The following is a 17,264-nucleotide window of genomic DNA, read 5'->3' as shown; positions in this document are numbered from 1 at the left end:
CCAGAGCTCCCCTTGGCTTTGGTTTAACGAGTAATGTGGTCATTGTCCTTCCTGAGGCCGGCAGGCTTCTTCTTTCTTCCAGGGTTTAGCTGGAGCCCATGCCAGCCTCTGGCCCTCCGTGTAACAGGTTCTCCTCTCCTCTTCTCTCCCCACAGACACACTGTCAGTGCCGCGCTGGTCCCCGCAGATCCCTCGCAGAGACCTTGGCAACTCCATTAAGCACAGGTAGGCGGATTCCTGTGTGCACTGGGGCCTGCGTCCCTGCACAGTGAGGGCTGGGACTCTGCCCCTGTGGTGGGGGTAGGCCAGGCAGGTGTGCTCATGTCCATTTGACAGGTCGGCAAACCAAGGCCCGGGGGCTAAGTGATGAGTCTACTTGGCCTCGGCATTTGTGTTCTTTGGACACTGCTGCCGAGAGTTTTCTTTGCACCAAGGCCCAAGGACTGATTCACGCATTCGTGGCTTTTCCCCCACTCATCTTTGTAGAGGGTCTCCGTGCCACGGCTGGAGCACTGAGCAAGATGGAAGGTCTGTGCCTGTGGGGAGCTCGTGGGCTGGTGGAGGGTTAGACAGTTCACAGATTACGAAGGTTTGCAGAGATTAGGCCTGTGGGGGGTGGAGTTAGTCCCTGGACAGATGCATCACACATCACGGAGCCTGGGTGAGGCGGCCGTGAGCAGGCTGTCCTGGAAAGGCATCTCATCAACAGTTCTTGAAAGAAATGTGTTGACAGGACAGTTACTAAGTCTCAAACGAGAAAGTGGTATAGGAAGTAGTGAGAAATGTGTGACAGACACATCAGTGGCCCGGCAGGGAGATGCAGAGGGTTAGGCATCAAAGACAGGCCTGTTTCTTGTTTGTTTCTTATGCTCTGCCCCCAGGCTCAGCTGCTCCCCAGGATTGTCAGTGCTCCTGGCTCAGCTCCACCCCCTGTTCAGCCCCACCCCCTGCTTTAGCTCCACCCCCTGGCTCAGCTCCACCTCTGGATTGGCCACATGTCTGGCTCAGCTCCTTGGTATCTCTTAAAGAAGATAGTTAGCCCCCCACCACCCACCCGGCAACTGTATATCATATATCAGAGGCCTCCAAATTGCCTTGGTTGCAGCAAGTGGTGGTGGTTGCTGGGGGAGGTGAACTGATGCTCTGAAAAGGCTTTCATTTTAGGGGATTCTGCTACTAGACTTTGTGGTTTCAGCTTATGGTGGGGTGGCCCTTTCTTGAAGCTTCCCAGGTGACATGACTAGCCGTGATGGGAAATGGCTTTCCCTCCTGGGAAGCCCCGCCCTGCTTTGGAAGCTCCAAGGGCAGTTCTGGCTCCATCCATCGTTCTGTCCCGGAACTGAACTTGGCACATAGTAGGACAGCAGGCAATATTTGTTGAACAAATGAATGGCTGTTAGGAAAGATTGGGTAATAATATAGTCACAACTTGATTCACTAAGCATTACTAGGTACCAGGAGCTGCGTAAAACCTTGACATTCGTGACCCTGTTTAAAACTCCCAACAATCTATGAGGTCGATACTATTATTATCCCCACTTCACAGGCAAGAACACTGAGGCTCCAGTGGTTTAAGCCTCAAATTGATTAAGTCACATGTCTCAGAAGAAACAAGACTGGAATCCAGGGCCCATGTGCTCACCCTTTAAATGGTTCATCCTTCTGGAGACGGGTCACTTGTCATCACCTTGCCCTTGAACATTTCCTGTCTCTTTTCCGCAGGTTTTCCACCAAGTACTGGATGTCTCAGACGTGCACAGTCTGTGGGAAAGGGATGCTTTTTGGCCTCAAGTGTAAAAATTGCAAGTAAGTGGCTGTATCTGGAAGCATTTCCCACTGTGCTAATGTCAGCAGGAGCACTCCTGGGCTCTGAATGAATTTATGGGCATTGAGTTTCTCGACTTTAGGGAGAGTTGCTTGCTCTGTTTTTTGGAAATAGATCTTAAAGGAACCTGTGTACTTGGGGAAGGGCTCAGGGAGAGCAGATCTGAGGGAGACCCTGAGCCGATGTGTGGCACTGGGAACGCATGATGCTGTCGGCTGAGGTGCGGTGCCATCTTGCATTTTCATAGCACCTCAGACCAGGAGTTGGCCAACTCTTTCTTGAGCTGGCCAGACAGTAAATATTCTAGGCTTTGCTGGCCATAGCGTCTCTGTTACCACTACCCAGCTCTGCCAGGTGGTTCAGAGCAGCTGCAGATAATACCCAAGTGGGCATGACGCTCGTATTTATTCCCTTGAAACCTCATTTACATCAGTATTCTGCGGACTGGCTTGGGCCTTTTGGTTGTAGTTTGCCAGTCCCTGAGTTACTGTTTGTAAAGCCTTTTCCTCCTTTTTTTTTCCTCCCCCGAGGGGGTACTATGATCCTCCCATTTTATGGATGTGAAAGCTGAGTCTTGGCCAAAGGCGAGTTGCCTGCCTGAGGTCACACAGCCGGAAAGTGGCCGTCAGAACTTGAACCCCGGCCCCTAATGCCTGTCTTTCCTGTGGCTTCACGTTGGTCCCAGCGTGAATTCTCCCCACCACACCTCCACACATACATCCCAGGTCATGGCTGGCGAAAGGGAGGAAGGCTGTTGAAAAGCTCGGTCCCCAACGTGGGTTCGTGAGTTACGTTCAGCAGTAGGACCTTGGGCGAGTCACCTCACATTTCTGTTCCTAGTATTTTCATCCGCGTGAGAGGAGTAATGATCAGACCTGCCTGATGTGGCGGTGTGCATTCAAGAAAGCAGCACCGAGGGTCACAGCCGGGTGGCAGGCGTGGCATTCTGTCCTCTGTCGAAGACTGCCAGTGCCTTCTGCCTGGCCTCCCTCTCTCCTTCTGTAAAGGGTATTAGATACCCAATCTGGTCCAATTACTGAAAACGGTCATGGACCTGCCAGTGCATCTAAGAGTTACAAGTGCACCTGCATCTGTTTGCTGATCGGAGCCACTTAGTGTAAAAGGTGGCAGGACACCTTCCCCTGTGGCCTTGCCCAGCCCTGTGAGGGAGGTGCGCTACCCGCAGGGGCAAGGACCCATTCCAGCCCCCGGCTAGAAGGCCTCACCTGAGTGGTGAAGGAAGGGCTGAGGGCTCCCTTCCCTTGGGTGGGGGGATTAATTCCTTCCAGCGCAGAAGGAGGCTTCAGCTCCGTGGATGGAGCTGAAGGGGATGGGACGCACAGGGAAGTCACTACCAAACACTTGTGTTTGGAGGCCCGTGTCCCCGCCTTGGTCTTTCAAGGACCCAGGCTCTCAGGTGAGCCCCCAGGATGGCAGCCCCGGGCTTTCTGATGCCAAGAGGTAAGAGGCCAGGCCCTCGGGACCAACTGGCAGGTGGTCTGATTTCCCCGAATGCCAGCTGCTCCCGGCCCATCTCATCCCGTGTGTAGTCATGCTGTGTTCTTGGGGGGAAATGGCAGCTTTCACAGCCTCGCACCTGCGGAGGGGAGGCTTTGAAGTCAGGTAATTAGGTGACAGGGACACAGCCAGGAGGCAGAGAGGCTGAACGCTCCCTAAGGCGGTTTAATTTTCAGCACCAGATACAGAACTCTGAGGTGGCCTTTGCTTCTGCTCTCTGTTCTAGAAGTAAGAGCAAAGGCCCAGACCCTGCCAAGGGTTGGGGGAAGGGCTGGGGCCGGGGTGGGCATCTGGCGGAAAGGGCTGGCTGCAAGGGGCCCAGACTTTGGAAGCAGTCAGTACCAAGTTCGAGTCTCAGCTGCACTTCCTGTGTGAGCTTGTGCAAGACGCTGGTCCTCTGGGAGCTCAGCTTCCTTGTCTGTAAAGTGGACGTGATGTGAGCACCTGCCATAGGACCGTTGGAAGCATTCAATGAAATGTCTGCGGATAGAAGGCTTGGATGGGGGTCAGAAGCAGGAGGTGCACAGGTCCCATTGTCAAGGAGTTTGGAGAAGACACAGCTATAGAGAAACGAATTTTCGTGAAGCTGAAGCGCACATGTAAAGAACAGCGACAGATGGAATTTCAGAGAGGCGTGGCCAAGACTGGGGAGGCAGCCGCTTAGAAAAAATAGGTGGGACTATTTGTTCTTTTACTCACCTAATGTTTATTGAGCACCTGCTATGCACCAGGCACTGTCCTGGGCACAGGGGAAGTAACAGTGGATAAAACAGACAAGATCTCTGCCCTCGTGGACTTTATAAGCTGGTGGACGGCAGGGTGGGCGCAGACAGTAGAGAAAGTAAATTATTCAAATAGATCATCTGTTCAGATGATACTTAAATCCTAAGCAGAGGTGTCCAAACTTTCGGCATCTCTGGGCCGCACTGGAAGGAGGGTTGTCTTGGGTCAGACGTTAAACACATTGTGTCACGTAATAACCAAAAAATCTGATAATATTTTAAGTAAATTGACGCTTTTGTGTTGGGCTGCATTCGTAGCCATCCTAAGCCGCATGCAGCCTGTGGGCTGCAGGTTGGACGCCCCTGAAAGCGGAAGAACAAAGCGGAAAAGGGAGACAGGAAGGGCCGGGGAAGGGGCTGCAGTTTTAGTGGAAGTGCTCAGGGAAGGTCTCATACCTGAGTGGGAACTTGGGGAAAACAGTAGTTTGTGGGGCAGGTCCTTTCCTGTTTTCCTAAAGTACTTTGCAGAGACTTGGATTTGAACTTGCCCTGAAGGCAGTGAGTTGTGTTTTTGTTTGAAATGTAGAGCGATCCTGCTTCTGGTAGTTCCGGAGACTCCCCGGGTGACGAGGGTCAGATCAGACCCTTGCTGCTCCATGTCTGGCCCCTGGACCAGCAGCAGCAGCCTCACCTGGGAGCTGGTTAGAAATGCAGAGTCCTGGGCCCCGCCCCAGACCTGCTGCACCAGAGTCCGAATTCTAAGACTCCGGTGATTCTTGTGCAGGCTCCTGTGTTGTCCGAGCCCTTGCAGAGTCTCCTTCATCCTGGTAAACCCACCTGTATATATACTCGTGGGGAGACCTAAAAGAGAAGGAATGACCAGGGCCCAGGCTGAAGGTCAGGCACACACACCTGCGTCTAGACCCTGACACTGCCGCTGGCTGGCACGTAAGAGGAGAGGAGGAAGATCTGTAGAGAGAGGAAAATAATTAGATATTCCTTATATAATGTCTGATTAGTAGATAACATCGATTAATTACATATTATCTCACTAGATTACCTTTTAAAACCCTTAAGATAAAAAAGGTAAAAGGCTCACCCTCATTACTTGGCTGACCTTAATAATCAAAAGTGAGTGCAGTTCCTAACTTCGTGAATTAATCTTGGGGTACCCCTCCCCCCACAAGGAAGCCGGGGTACTTCTGAACGTCTCCTCCCCTTCGCTCTTGCTTCGGTTTCAGACCCACTTCCTCCAGAATTATCATCAGCTTGTCTCGTTGGCTTTCTGAATAGAGAGATTAATGAACTAATAGGAAATTATACTCAGAAAGCAATTTGCAGTTATCTAAATTGAGGCGTTTTCATCTAATAGGTTCACGAGCGCGGAATGGAGTTTCGTTCTAAGTGCTCGGGTGTCAGCACAATCCGAGAATTGTCTGATAACTGTGGACTCAGCTGGCTGAAGTGTGCTTTTGCTGGGAGCTGCTGATGGGTTTCCCAGCCCTCCGTCAGGGGTTATCTGCATCCTTCCTCCCTCTCGGGGCCTTCCACAGGTTCGTGCAGGGCCGAGGGCCGGCTCCCTGCAACCTCTCCACCCCTATCTGCGTTTCTAGCAGGCAAGGGCAGGGCAGTGATTGGCAGCTGGTCTTCTAGAAAACAAGAGTGGAACCAAGGCGCTTTTTTCTGCACAGGCTGGAGGGTGCGGAGGAGGGGGTGTCTTCAGAAACCATCGATGGAGACGTTGCATTTTAACCATCTCCTCTGCCTGATGTAGCTACCCTGTGGTCCCCTTTGGCAGACCGGGCTTTGGTTCAGGTTATTCTGGTGAGGTCTGCAGCTCTAGACCCATGAGCTTTGCTAGAAACGTAAAGAGTGGTGTTTGGAAGCCTGGGTTAACCAGCATGAGGTTTTTAGTTTATTTCAGTGGCATTTTAATGCACTTTATTCAAGTCCCCTTTCCTCCTGCCTGCAGTAGCCTGGCTGGACATGCTCATGTTTCTTTCTCTTCACGTAAGCGGTCACCGCACTGATTTTTGTTAAAATGAGTCATGTATTCCTTATTCAGTTTTGCTCTGTTAATGGATCTTTTCGCTTGGATTTCATGTGCTCTTTGCTTCCCTTCTTGCCCTCCGTCGCCCTAGCCTGTGTTCTTGCATCAAACACAATGTTTTATCTGTGATGAAGACATAGAAGTGTGAAACAAGCCGTGGTTGGTTTGAGCCACAAGGCGCATACTTTTCCCAGCCCTTGAAAAACTGGGGGAGTGATAGCCTGATGTTGCAGCTGCTGCGAAATCTCCCGGAAGCTTCGGGAATTTGCACAACGGGCAGGATATTGGCAGGATATAATTATGATCATGCATTTCAGAGATCACCAGCTTGAAGCCTGAACTTACTTTTCCGTTAATAAAAACAGTTCAGTTTTTGCAATAATCATAATGGGAATTAATGGTCCCTGATATGCATGTTTATCTAATATAAGAAAATTTGGGTCTGATTACAGTTGTGTGTGAGGGATGATTATATAACTTTACTGGGGACTGAGGTGGGGTTGAACGTGATGATGGTGATGGTGATGGTAGTGGTGGTGATGGTGGTGGTGATAATGATGGTGATATCCTGCAGTAAGAACTGACTTATGAAGTGCCAGACATTCTGCTGAACACTTTACAGGCGTGATCTCATTTAATCCTTGCAACAACCGTGGGAGGTAGGATCTGTTATTATCCCCATTGTACAGATGAAGAAACAGAGACCTTCAGGAGTAAATAGCTGACCCAGATTCTCACAGTGGGTGGGTTTGCTCTCCAAACTTACCATCCCTCTGATTTAAGATCCTGGACCGCTGACCACTTTACATGAGCCAAGGGCCAGCCACACAGTAGGGCAGCAACAAATGCCAGCCCTCCACTCTGCTTCTCCTTGAACAGAATGTGAGACTCTGCTCTCAGCCTGACCCTGGACCAGAGCTATTAGCGTTTTTCTCATCCCTCCCCCAGCCTGCCACCCTCTCCTATGGGCCTTTCTTGAACCGAAAGAGGAAAAATTGTTCTTTGTGTTCTGGCACACACCTGCAGGTCCTGGGAACCAAGACGATTCCGTGGTCACTCCCCCTCTCGGGGAAGTTGGGGGATGAGGTGGGTCAGAGGGGCATCTCCAACAGCTAATACCTCCCCAGTTTCCGTACAGTGTCCTGCTATGGAGAGAACAGTGCTGGGGATTTCCTGATTATTTTTCACCATGCCGCTGGAACCTGTGGTCTGATTTATGTATTTTGTACTCAACATCTTCCTCAGTTATGTTACTGGGGTGTTTTTTGTACATGTTGCAGGCCAAAGAGTTCAACCCCACTGAGCTGTCAGCAGTGAGGGAAGGGGTGTTTTGATATCCTTCACTGAGAACATACGGCAGCGTGTCTAGAAGCATTTGGCTCAGATCTGAGGCCACAGGGGAAACAAAACTGCTGGGTTGAGCTGTTCAGTGAAACACACCCCAAGGAGAAGGGGGTGATGCTTTGGTTTACTGATTTTGCAAGAAGTCTTAAAGAGCGCTTCATGCAGGGACCTGGGAAGGGGAAACCAAGGCAAGGAGTATAAAAGACAGAGAGGGGAACACTGCACTGTTAATGGTGAATGTTTGCCCTGCCTGAGGGGTATTTCCAAAATGCTTATCCAAACCTCACCCTCCCGTTTAAGAATCCTTCATTGGTCTTCCCTTACGCTCAGAAGAAAAATCCAACCTCATGGGGAGACTCTGCATCATCCCTTGCCTCCCTTTCCTTCCTCCCTTCTTCATGCCCAGTGGGGAAGGAGAGCTTTTGGTCACTGCAAGAAAAAGCAACAAGGGGAAATGCCACTTTGGGGCGGGGAGGGCAAGGAGAAGGGAATGCAGAGAGGGACTTAATTTGCATTTCCCAAACTTCAAGGGATACGCTTTACAAGAAACAGTCATCGTTTTTCCAAAACAGATTTTGATACAGACTCTTAATGCTGCTACATCAGTAGCGTTTGACAGGTTTCCCCATCTACTGGTCCTTCCTTTTTCTGCTTTCCTCCTCTCTCCCCTGTCTCTCCGATACTTATTCAGCATGGTGTGCACCCCCCCAGGCCAGGCACTGAGGAGAGGCCCCACAGAGATGGGGACGGCCCGGATCCTGCCCTCCACATGAAGTCACATATTTAATTTTCAGACGGAAAAGATGTCTCATTTAGCCAGCAGCTCCTCGGGGGAGTGAGATGCTCTGCGTAAGCAACTTTTCTCAATAACTGAAGCTTATCCTATTAGCCTTGAATGTTTTTTTTAAAAAGGAAAAAAAAAAAGAAAGAACCGTTTTCAATGAAAGTTTTAAATAAATTCTTTCCAATGCTCCAGGCTGCACGTGGCCCACTCGGCGGCCCCGGCCCCCGGCGTGTTTCAGCCCTGCACGCTGGAACGTGGCCTGTGGGCTGCCTGTGTGGGTACTGACCTGGGCACTTTGTCATGAAATCCTCATCGCTATCTGGGTGAGGAACCGGACCCCAGCAAGGCAGACGGATGTCGCCAGGGTCTAAGTCGGGCAGAACCGTGAGTCATGCTCAGGTTGGCTTGATGCTGAAGCCCAGGCTGCTCACCTTTTCTGGATCCACATGCAACTTTCCCTGGACTGGTATTGCCCACAGCTGCCATCCCAAGTCACCGTGCTCCTCAGGCCACGTCCGGTGCAGACACTTGTCTGGGCTGCCGGCGAGGCTCTGCAGCTCCCCCTGTGCCTCCTCGTGGACCAGAGCGCCTGGGAACCAAACTCATTAAGGACTGTGGGCTAAAGAGATATGCTGGGGACAGTGAGCAGCGGGCTTGGCTGGATGTGTGGGCTGCAGGACAGATCACACTGGTGTTCAGAACCTCCTGTAAAGATCACCGTGGCTTAGTTGGCTTCCCATGACAGACCTTGAGATGAGTTCAAGGGCAGATGGTTGGTTTCTTGGAAGGAAAAGCCTAGGCCCCACCAGCGAGGGAGTGAGGCAGGGAAGGAAAGGCAAGCAGTCCAGGTGCCTCGCAGACCTGTTATGGGCCACAGGGGTCTAGTCCCACCTGACACAGCCCTGAGTTGTCCCGCCCAAGAGAGAGGAGACTCGGGTATTCATCACTGAAAGAAAAAGCAACGAGGGAAAATACTGGGGGCAGGGGGTGGGGGCAGGAAGTGGGCCGAGGTCACTGGTGGTCTCGCGTGTCACGTCCTGATTCGGATGCGGTCCAAAGGGTACGTTACATTGCCCCTGCTTCGTGGGGCTGCCTCTGTAGCAAGCAGGCTTCTCCACATCGGCACACCACCTTCCAGCTGGGCTTGTTGGAGAATGCTCGCAGGGGGGGCTGGCAGAAAGGAATGGTTTCTTTCTGGAAGCTTCCAGGGTAGAATCCAGCTATTTCAAAGGAACAAAGCACAGAAACTTCTTGGTTCGATTGTCGTGTGGTGTCAGCAGTGTCCCAGCTCAGGGTTTCTTGAACATCCATCTGACTGAGTCACAGTTGTCCAAGCCTCTGGTGGCTTCTCGGTGCTACAGAATCCAATACAGGCTCCCTATCGGGAGCCACCTCCCCTGCCTCAGGATTTCATTACTTTTGTTTTCTTTACTTCAGCCTCATCGACCTTTAACTTTTGACCCCTGAACCAAGCAGGTTTGATCTCGCCCCATACCTTTTGCGCCTGTTGGAAGCCCTTCTTCCCCCACTGTTCACCCTGTTTTCCTGTATTATGTTTGCGTATGATCTTAGCACATCTGCATTGACCTGTTTATTGTCCTTTATATTTGTTTACCTGTTTATTATCCCTCCCCTTTACACATGGGGGCTGCATCTGCCTATGCATTTTATGATTTTATGGCCCAGGGCCTGGGGCTTGGTCGGCCCAATGAATTGTTTGGAATGAGTGAATGAAAATAAGTCTAATTTCATGTTCAGCAGAGCATTGCATCAGGATTTTGATGCCACACAGGTTATAGCACTTAACATAGTAATTGACATGACTGTCATGGTGAAAAGTGACTCTATATTGGATTGTCAGAAGTGTTCAAAAAGTCCACTCTTCTTTTGTTCTGTACTTCCATCCACCCATCTATTCATTCATCCATCTGTTCATCTGTACGTCCACCCATCCATCCATCATCTATCCATCATCCATTCATCTATCACCCATCCACCCATCCATCCATCCATCCATGCAACCTTTTATCTGTCCATGCATCCACCCATCTATCCATCCGTCCATCCACCCCTCCACCCATCCATCCATCATCTATCTATCATCCATTCATCATCCATTCATCCATCACCCATCCATCCATCTATCCATATACCCATCCATTCATCCATCCATCCATCCATCCATCCATCCCTACAACCTTCTATCTATCCATGCATACACCCATCCACCCATCCATCCATCCACCCATCCATGAATCTTTCCTTCTCGTTCTCTCAGGTTAAAGTGCCACAACAAATGCACCAAAGAAGCCCCGCCCTGTCATCTCCTTATCATCCACCGAGGAGGTAAGTATTTAACACTTGCCACCCTGGATCGGGGGTCAGGTGGGGGCCGTCTGAGCTAGCCGTCCCATCCAGGCGGACTCTGGATACCTTCTAATCCCCTGCTGCTTGGCTGTCTCATTTCTTTCCCTCTGACACCCTTCTTGATACTGGTCTCCTCAATCCACCTCTCACCTTTGCTTTCCCTATTTCTTGCCCCTGTAGCTTGTCTCTCTGATACTTTAGCTCCCAGATTCATTTCCTCCTCCCTAAATCTTTTTCTTTCTCTTTGCATCTCTGCTCCCAATTTCCACTCTCCCCTCTTTCCCTCAATCCTGTTGCTTTTCCTTCCCCCTAGAAAGATTGTGGTTGAATGTCTGTCCAACATGTGCTCTTCACACTCAGTCAGCTGACCCTGCAGAAGTGGGCGTGGGGAAAGGTCTGGCTTGACCTGCTGGTTCGGGCCAGCCGTGTTCTGTCCGCTGGCGCCCTGGGAGTGTCTGAGCCATCCTGTCCAGGCTGGGAGGTGACAGCTACCTTTTGGGGTTTGGCCACTACCAACTGCCTACTGCACAAAAGCAAGACTGGTTTAGATGGAAGACAAGACTAGGAAGAAAGACTTTTCTCTGCCAGCCAAAGGCTCGGCACCTCCTTGAGGAGTCTTGTGTTCCAGCTTTTGAAGCAGTTGTCCCTGATTCTTATCCCATGGAATGTTACCCCGGACTCCATAATCTACTCTGCAGTATACCCACCGGGGACTCTCTAGGTCTCTGCTGTTCAGTGCAGTAGCTACTGGCCACATCTATTCAAATTTAGATTAAACTGAAATAAAAATAGAAGTTGAATTACTCGGCCGCAACCAGCCACCCTGCAAGGCTCAGGTAGCTACCCATGGCTGCCGTATTTCATGGTTCAGGTAACAAACACTTTAATCACCTCAGAAAGTTCTGCTGGACATCGTGGGGCCACCCCTCACTATTCAAAGGACCAGTGACACCAGAATCACCGGGGAGCTTGGTGTCCCATCCCTGACCTACCAAATCAGAATCTGCATTTCATCAGGATCCGCAGCTAACTCCTGTGCATGTTTGAGGTTGAGAAGGACTGCTCTCAAGTAGGAGTGGCCAACTTAAATGCCTTCCAGGGCCCAGCAAGGACCCTAAATAAGAGAATCTGGCCAGATGGGGCCAAGTGAAGTGGAGAGAGAGCCCCTGCTGGCCAGGCAGGATAGCCACGCCAGCAACTGTGGGACCCTACGCTGCAAGATTTCTCATGTTTCGGAGAAAAGCCAGACTGGTTTTATGTGCCATATGCTTATTTTAAAATGTTAGCAACTTGTGAAAAGTTTAAAATTTCTTGCTGGCCTCCTCTCTGCCACCCCTCCCCCCGCCATCTATAGGTTGGATGAAGCTAAGCCTCCAACTTGGGGTGTAGCAACTCACTAAGCAGACTTGAGTTCCTCTTCATCCTCTCCCTACCCCCCACCCAGCCCCCTGGCCTTGGTCAGCGCCTACTCAGGGGAGTCTGCCCTGTTCTAGAATAAACCCAAGGGAAAGCTAAAAAAGGAGGTGAATGGCCGCCGAAAATGCTGAGGTGTGTCCCAAAGCCAATGGGCCGTCGGTTTTTGATGATCTGTGCTTTGCTTAGCTCTGCGAGGAGAGGGAATTGCTAGTGAAGGGAAAACTATCTCTCCCCTCCTGCTCTGCCCCGCCTCACATCCTCACTTCAGAACCGGCTCTTCCTTAAACAACTGCACACACTCATCGAGGCTGCTTTAAACCCGAATGCTCTTGTTCTTGAACTGCCATCAGCAGGTCAGCTCTGTTGGGGAAATCGCCTCTCTCCAAATTCCTGTCCGTCATGGGTGCCGCTGGCACTCAGCCTCCTACGTGGAGACTGGACTGGGGGCTGGAGGGCCACCCACTGTCAGAGGCTGACATCTGACGGAGGGCTCCCTCCCACCCACCTTGACAGCCATGCGCCCTTTGGATGTGCGCAGCAAACGGAACTTTCCAGAAGTCCGCTAGATTTCGGCTGCCCCCACCCCATCGTTAGCAGGAAGTTGGAAACACAGTCTGTTTCTATGGTGATGGCAGCTCTGCCTAAGCAGAGAAATGAAATCCCTGGGTCGGTCCAAAGCTTCAACTTTTCCACTAACACCCCCATCCACCTCTGCAAACACACACACACACAACAAAGGCTGATAAGAAACACTACCAGCCACCGAACTTGAATTTGAGCTTCTCATTTTTGTCCTTCCCCATGGTTCCTATAAGCAGTAGAAATAACAGGGGAAACAGGGGGAGGGCTGGGATGACGTGGCCTGAGTCGGTCGGTATTTATTTAGCATTAGCTGCGTGCCCAGACCTTTGTGTAGCATTGGGATGATGCAGAGAGGATGGCCAGGAATGCCCAGCCTTGCTTCAGGGACCCACGGTGGCCTTGATTAGCACAAATGTGTTTTGATGTGTGACAGGCAGCTCAAACCTGAGAAATCCCACAAGTGGTGAAAGATGACCCTACCAGGAAGGTCAGACAGGGCAGCGACAGGCAGCCGTAGTTAGTCTGTGCCCTGGTTACCAACCAGAGGAATCAGGAACGTTTGTGTTTAAGAGGAAGTTCCGCTCTGAAGTGAGTACCTGTGTGGAACAATCGTGGTATCGAAAACAAACAAACGGATAGCTTCAGTTTTATTATTAAATTTGTCACAGTCAAGTCGATACTGACAGTACAAAAAAAAACAAAAGCCAACCTGGTGCACTCCCAGTGTCACTACTGTGACATGACAACTGTCATTTCTAGTGAATTTCCTTCCAGCCTTCAGGCGGGGGTGGGCCTTCGAGGTGGGATCCGACCTCTGTTGTCCTGGAATAACAAGTATAAAACCCAGGTGATACTTAAACTCCCCAATTGCTGTTTTTACCCCTACGGATCCAGCAAGGCTAGTCCGGACAGAGTCGGTCCCGTGCGACATCAACAACCCTCTGCGAAAGCCGCCCCGGTACTCGGACCTGCACATCAGTCAGACGCTTCCCAAAACCAACAAAATCAACAAGGTGAGACTGGGTTCTGCCGGGTCGGCCTTGCTGGGGCAGACGCTGCGGGAGGGAGGGAGGTTCTGGAGCAGGACTCGGTTTTCTGATCTGGGAGCATTGCCTTCACCTCCCCGCCCACCTGGGCTCTCCCCATTCTTTGTGGTTGGTGTTGAGTCAAGCTTGGAAGGCATGCAGCCGTCAGTGGTGGGCGAGTGTGCCAGGGACCTATTTGATTGAGGGAGCGGGGGCATGGAAATGAGGATGAATGAGGATGTCGAGGGGGGATGGCAGGAGAGCCTGAGACAGGTTTCTTCGTGGTCCAGACCCTGCACTCGTTGCTCTGAGATGTTTTGCCATCTGCCCGGATTAGCTTTGCAGATGGTTCTGGGCTTTCTGACACATCTGTTGAATCAAACCACCGAGGAACAGGGATCTGTTTCTGAGCTCCTGCTGGAGACTGGGTGGACGGGCATGTTTGGGGCCTCTGAGCTCTGAGCTGTAGTCACTTTGTTTGACGTCCTGCTGACTCCCAGGCGCGGGCCTCTCTGTGCTGCTTCTTTCCAATGTGGCCTGGACACTTCCAGAGTGACTTCCACATCCTTTGTTTGGGCTGTTGGTCCGACCTCACCAAAGCTACCCCGGGGGTGCTTCCAGCCCCACAGTAAGAGATAGAAGTTGTACAAGCCAACAGGTGACTTCTCATGCCCCATAATGCCTTCACACATGGTACCGAAGATGAATAAAGTGTGAGTCAGCCCAGGTGTGTGGCAGGTCACCAACCCGTGTTCAGGACCCAGGTGAGCATCGTGACTTCTCACTGGCAAGGCACAGCCTCACTTCTCTGCATAAGGCTGGAGAGGTCCTACCCCCCTCCCACACCATTCTCCACACACCAGCCAGAAAGATTGTGAATGAGCATCATTTAAATCGTGTCATCTCTGCTTAAAAACCATCCGGTGGCTTTCTAGTGCACTTAGAAAGCAAATCAGGCTCCTTACTGCAGCCTGCCAGGCAGTGCACACCTTGGTCTCCCTCCATCTCCGACCTCTCTTTCTGGGCCTCCCCACCAAAGCCCACATGTTCTCTCACCCTCATGCTGCCACCTTCTACTCCTAGATCTCAGTCCTTCACCATCTGGATCCTGAGGCCTCCCCTTAGCAGTTGAGAGCTTGGCCTCTAAAACCAGGCAAACCTAGCAGCCAGCCTTGGCTTTCTTCACTTCTCAGCTGTGAGACTCTGGACAAGTAACTGAATCTCTCAGAGCCTTGGTTTTCCTGTATGTAAAATGGGTATGTTCCAGTTATACACTGCTGCACAAACAAACCACTTCAAACGTAGTGGTAAATGACCACAACCCTTTAATTATTCTCAGGGAGTCTACGCGGCAGAGATTAAGAAGTAGTACAGTGGAGATCATTTGCCTCTGCTTCTTAATGTCCAAGGACTCAACTGGCAAAACTCACAGTGAGGAGCTGGAACTATCTAGAACAGGAATTGGCCACTATGGCTTACAGGCCAAATCCAGTTTACCACCTGACCTGTTTTTGTGAATAAAGTTGTACTGAAACAAGCCACACTTTTATCATCTATGGTTGTTTTCATGCTGCAAAGGAAGAACTGAGTAGTTCCAATGGAGACCACAAGGCTCACAAAGCCAAATATATTCACTATCTGGTCATTTCAAGGAAAAGTTTGCCAGTCCCTGATCTAGAGGCTCTTCACTCCCAAGCCTGGCACCTGGGCTGGGATGATTCAAAGCCTGGGCTTTGTAGTAACTCAGCAGGAGCACCTACATGTAGCCTTGCCTTGTGGCTTGGACTTCCTCACAATATGGCTGCCTCAGCGTAGTTGGGTTTCTTACATGGCAGCTCAGAGTTTGAAGAGCAACTGTTTCAGCAAACAAGAAGGAGGCTGCATGGGCTTTTACAACCTGGCAGCATAAATCCGTGCATTGATTGTCTAGGCTTGCACTAGTCAAGGGCTGGCAGCAACAGTTCTGCTGCATCCTACTGATGGAAGCAGTCACAGCTTACTCAGATTCAAGGGGAGGAAACATAGATTCCATCCTGTTGATGGGAAGAGTCCAAAGAATTTGTGCCATGTTTTAAAATGCCTATGGGGCATAATAAAAGCACCAACTGCAGAGAGTTGTTGTGGGGGTAAATGAAATAATCAACACTAAAAGAATGTAATGCAGTTTCTTGGCACATGGTAAGCACCCAGAAAATTCTATCTATTATTATCATCAGCTTAAATCTGGGGGCTTCTAATCTAAATTTCAGGCTAGGTTCATTTTTCCTTTGTTATTTGCAAAAGATGTAGATATCTAGGAGAGGGGACCCTCATCTCTGGAAGGGATGAGGGGGCTTGCATGGCAGAACTCCTTGGAAGTAATTGTGCATGACTGTAAACCATCCTTTCTTTCATGACATCTTGGGAACGAGGAGCTCAGAGCCATCTCAAAATCTAGCTCTCTAGCTTTATGGGCACAAGGAGCCTCTTGGTGTCAGATGGGACAGGAACACAGGTCAGATAGATCAATGACTGTGACATTGTTCTGCTTGTCTGCCAGCTGGAGAATTTGATAAGAGAAATAAATTAGCCCCTATTTGGAAAGTGGCTTTGACACGAGGTGGACAGGATATGTCATAGGGCTGCGTTGTTTTCTCTTTCTTTCCCTTCTCACTGGCCTCACGCAGATTCTTTTTGTCAGGCAGTGATGTGGTCAGGGCCATAGATTTCCGAGCCAATTTGGCCTGAAGATTTCCTTTTCATTGCTGTCTGTTTCCTCTCCTGTCTGACTCAGTCTGGGTTCACAGAAGTCTAGCTTTTTCACCCAGCATAATGGTTAGAGTGTGCATTTTGGGGTCAGAGGCTTGAAACTCTGTTCCTTCACTTACTCTGTGATCAGAGCAGGATCACCCTGCCTTGGTTTTTCCCCTCTGTAAAATGAGAAGCATCCTAGGAGATACTATTATTGGGATTTTGGAGAGAGTTGGGTACAGCCATGTGTGTAAAGAAGTCAGTCCAATGCTGGATACTCAGGGCATGAAAACAGCTTGATGGTGAAGACAACAGAGAATGAGGAAAAGGAACAGGAGAGGATTAGGAGGAAGAAAGAGGATGGAGGAAGAAGAGGAAGAGGAAGGAGAAGAGGAAGGTGGAGTGGAGCAGAAGGACAAATAATAGGAGGAAGAAAGAAGAGGAAGAAGGATGAAGAGGAAGGAGGAGGAAAGGGAATAAAGGAAGAGGAGGAGGAAGCTGGAGGAGGAAGAGATGGAGGAGAAGGAGGAGGTAGAAGAGGAGATGCAAGAGATGGAAGAGGAGAAGGGGGAGGAGGAGATGGAGAAGGGGGGTGGAGTAGGAGGAAATGGGGGAGGAGATTGAGGACGTGGAGGAGGATGAAGGAGACACAGAAGAAGGGAATGGAGCAGGAGGTGGATGGAGGAGGGGGAGGGGGATGGAGCAGCAGCAGCAGCATCTGCCAGCTCCTTGGGAGACCGGTCTACAGCACTTGTGCCTCCACATCAGGCGTCTAGCACTCCATCTGCAGTGGTGCCCGAGGCTGAGGATCTTCCTGCTGCAACGAGCTGCATGAAGTTGGCTGCGTGCTGGCTTGCTCTTTTCAGCTGCTTGTAAGCACCAGAGACCCACCTAGGCCAGC

General features: G+C 50.6%; 1 protein-coding gene across 1 annotated transcript in view; it reads left to right on the top strand.

Moving 5' to 3' along the window:
* KSR2 (kinase suppressor of ras 2) overlaps positions 1–17,264 on the top strand; it is a 268,896-nt gene that overhangs the window by 202,072 nt on the left and 49,560 nt on the right. The window contains exons 6-9 of the mRNA XM_037156240.2: positions 156–225; positions 1,723–1,806; positions 10,522–10,587; positions 13,495–13,621. Of these exons, the coding sequence (XP_037012135.1) occupies positions 156–225; positions 1,723–1,806; positions 10,522–10,587; positions 13,495–13,621 (347 nt within the window). The remainder of the gene's footprint in view (positions 1–155; positions 226–1,722; positions 1,807–10,521; positions 10,588–13,494; positions 13,622–17,264) is intronic.

This window comes from Artibeus jamaicensis, unplaced genomic scaffold (genome assembly GCF_021234435.1).
Source record: "Artibeus jamaicensis isolate MK-2021 breed Jamaican fruit bat unplaced genomic scaffold, CSHL_Jam_final contig_525, whole genome shotgun sequence".
NCBI lineage: Eukaryota > Metazoa > Chordata > Mammalia > Chiroptera > Phyllostomidae > Artibeus > Artibeus jamaicensis.
The sequence above is the reverse complement of the archived record's forward strand: the minus strand, read 5'-3'. Positions and strand labels throughout refer to the sequence as shown.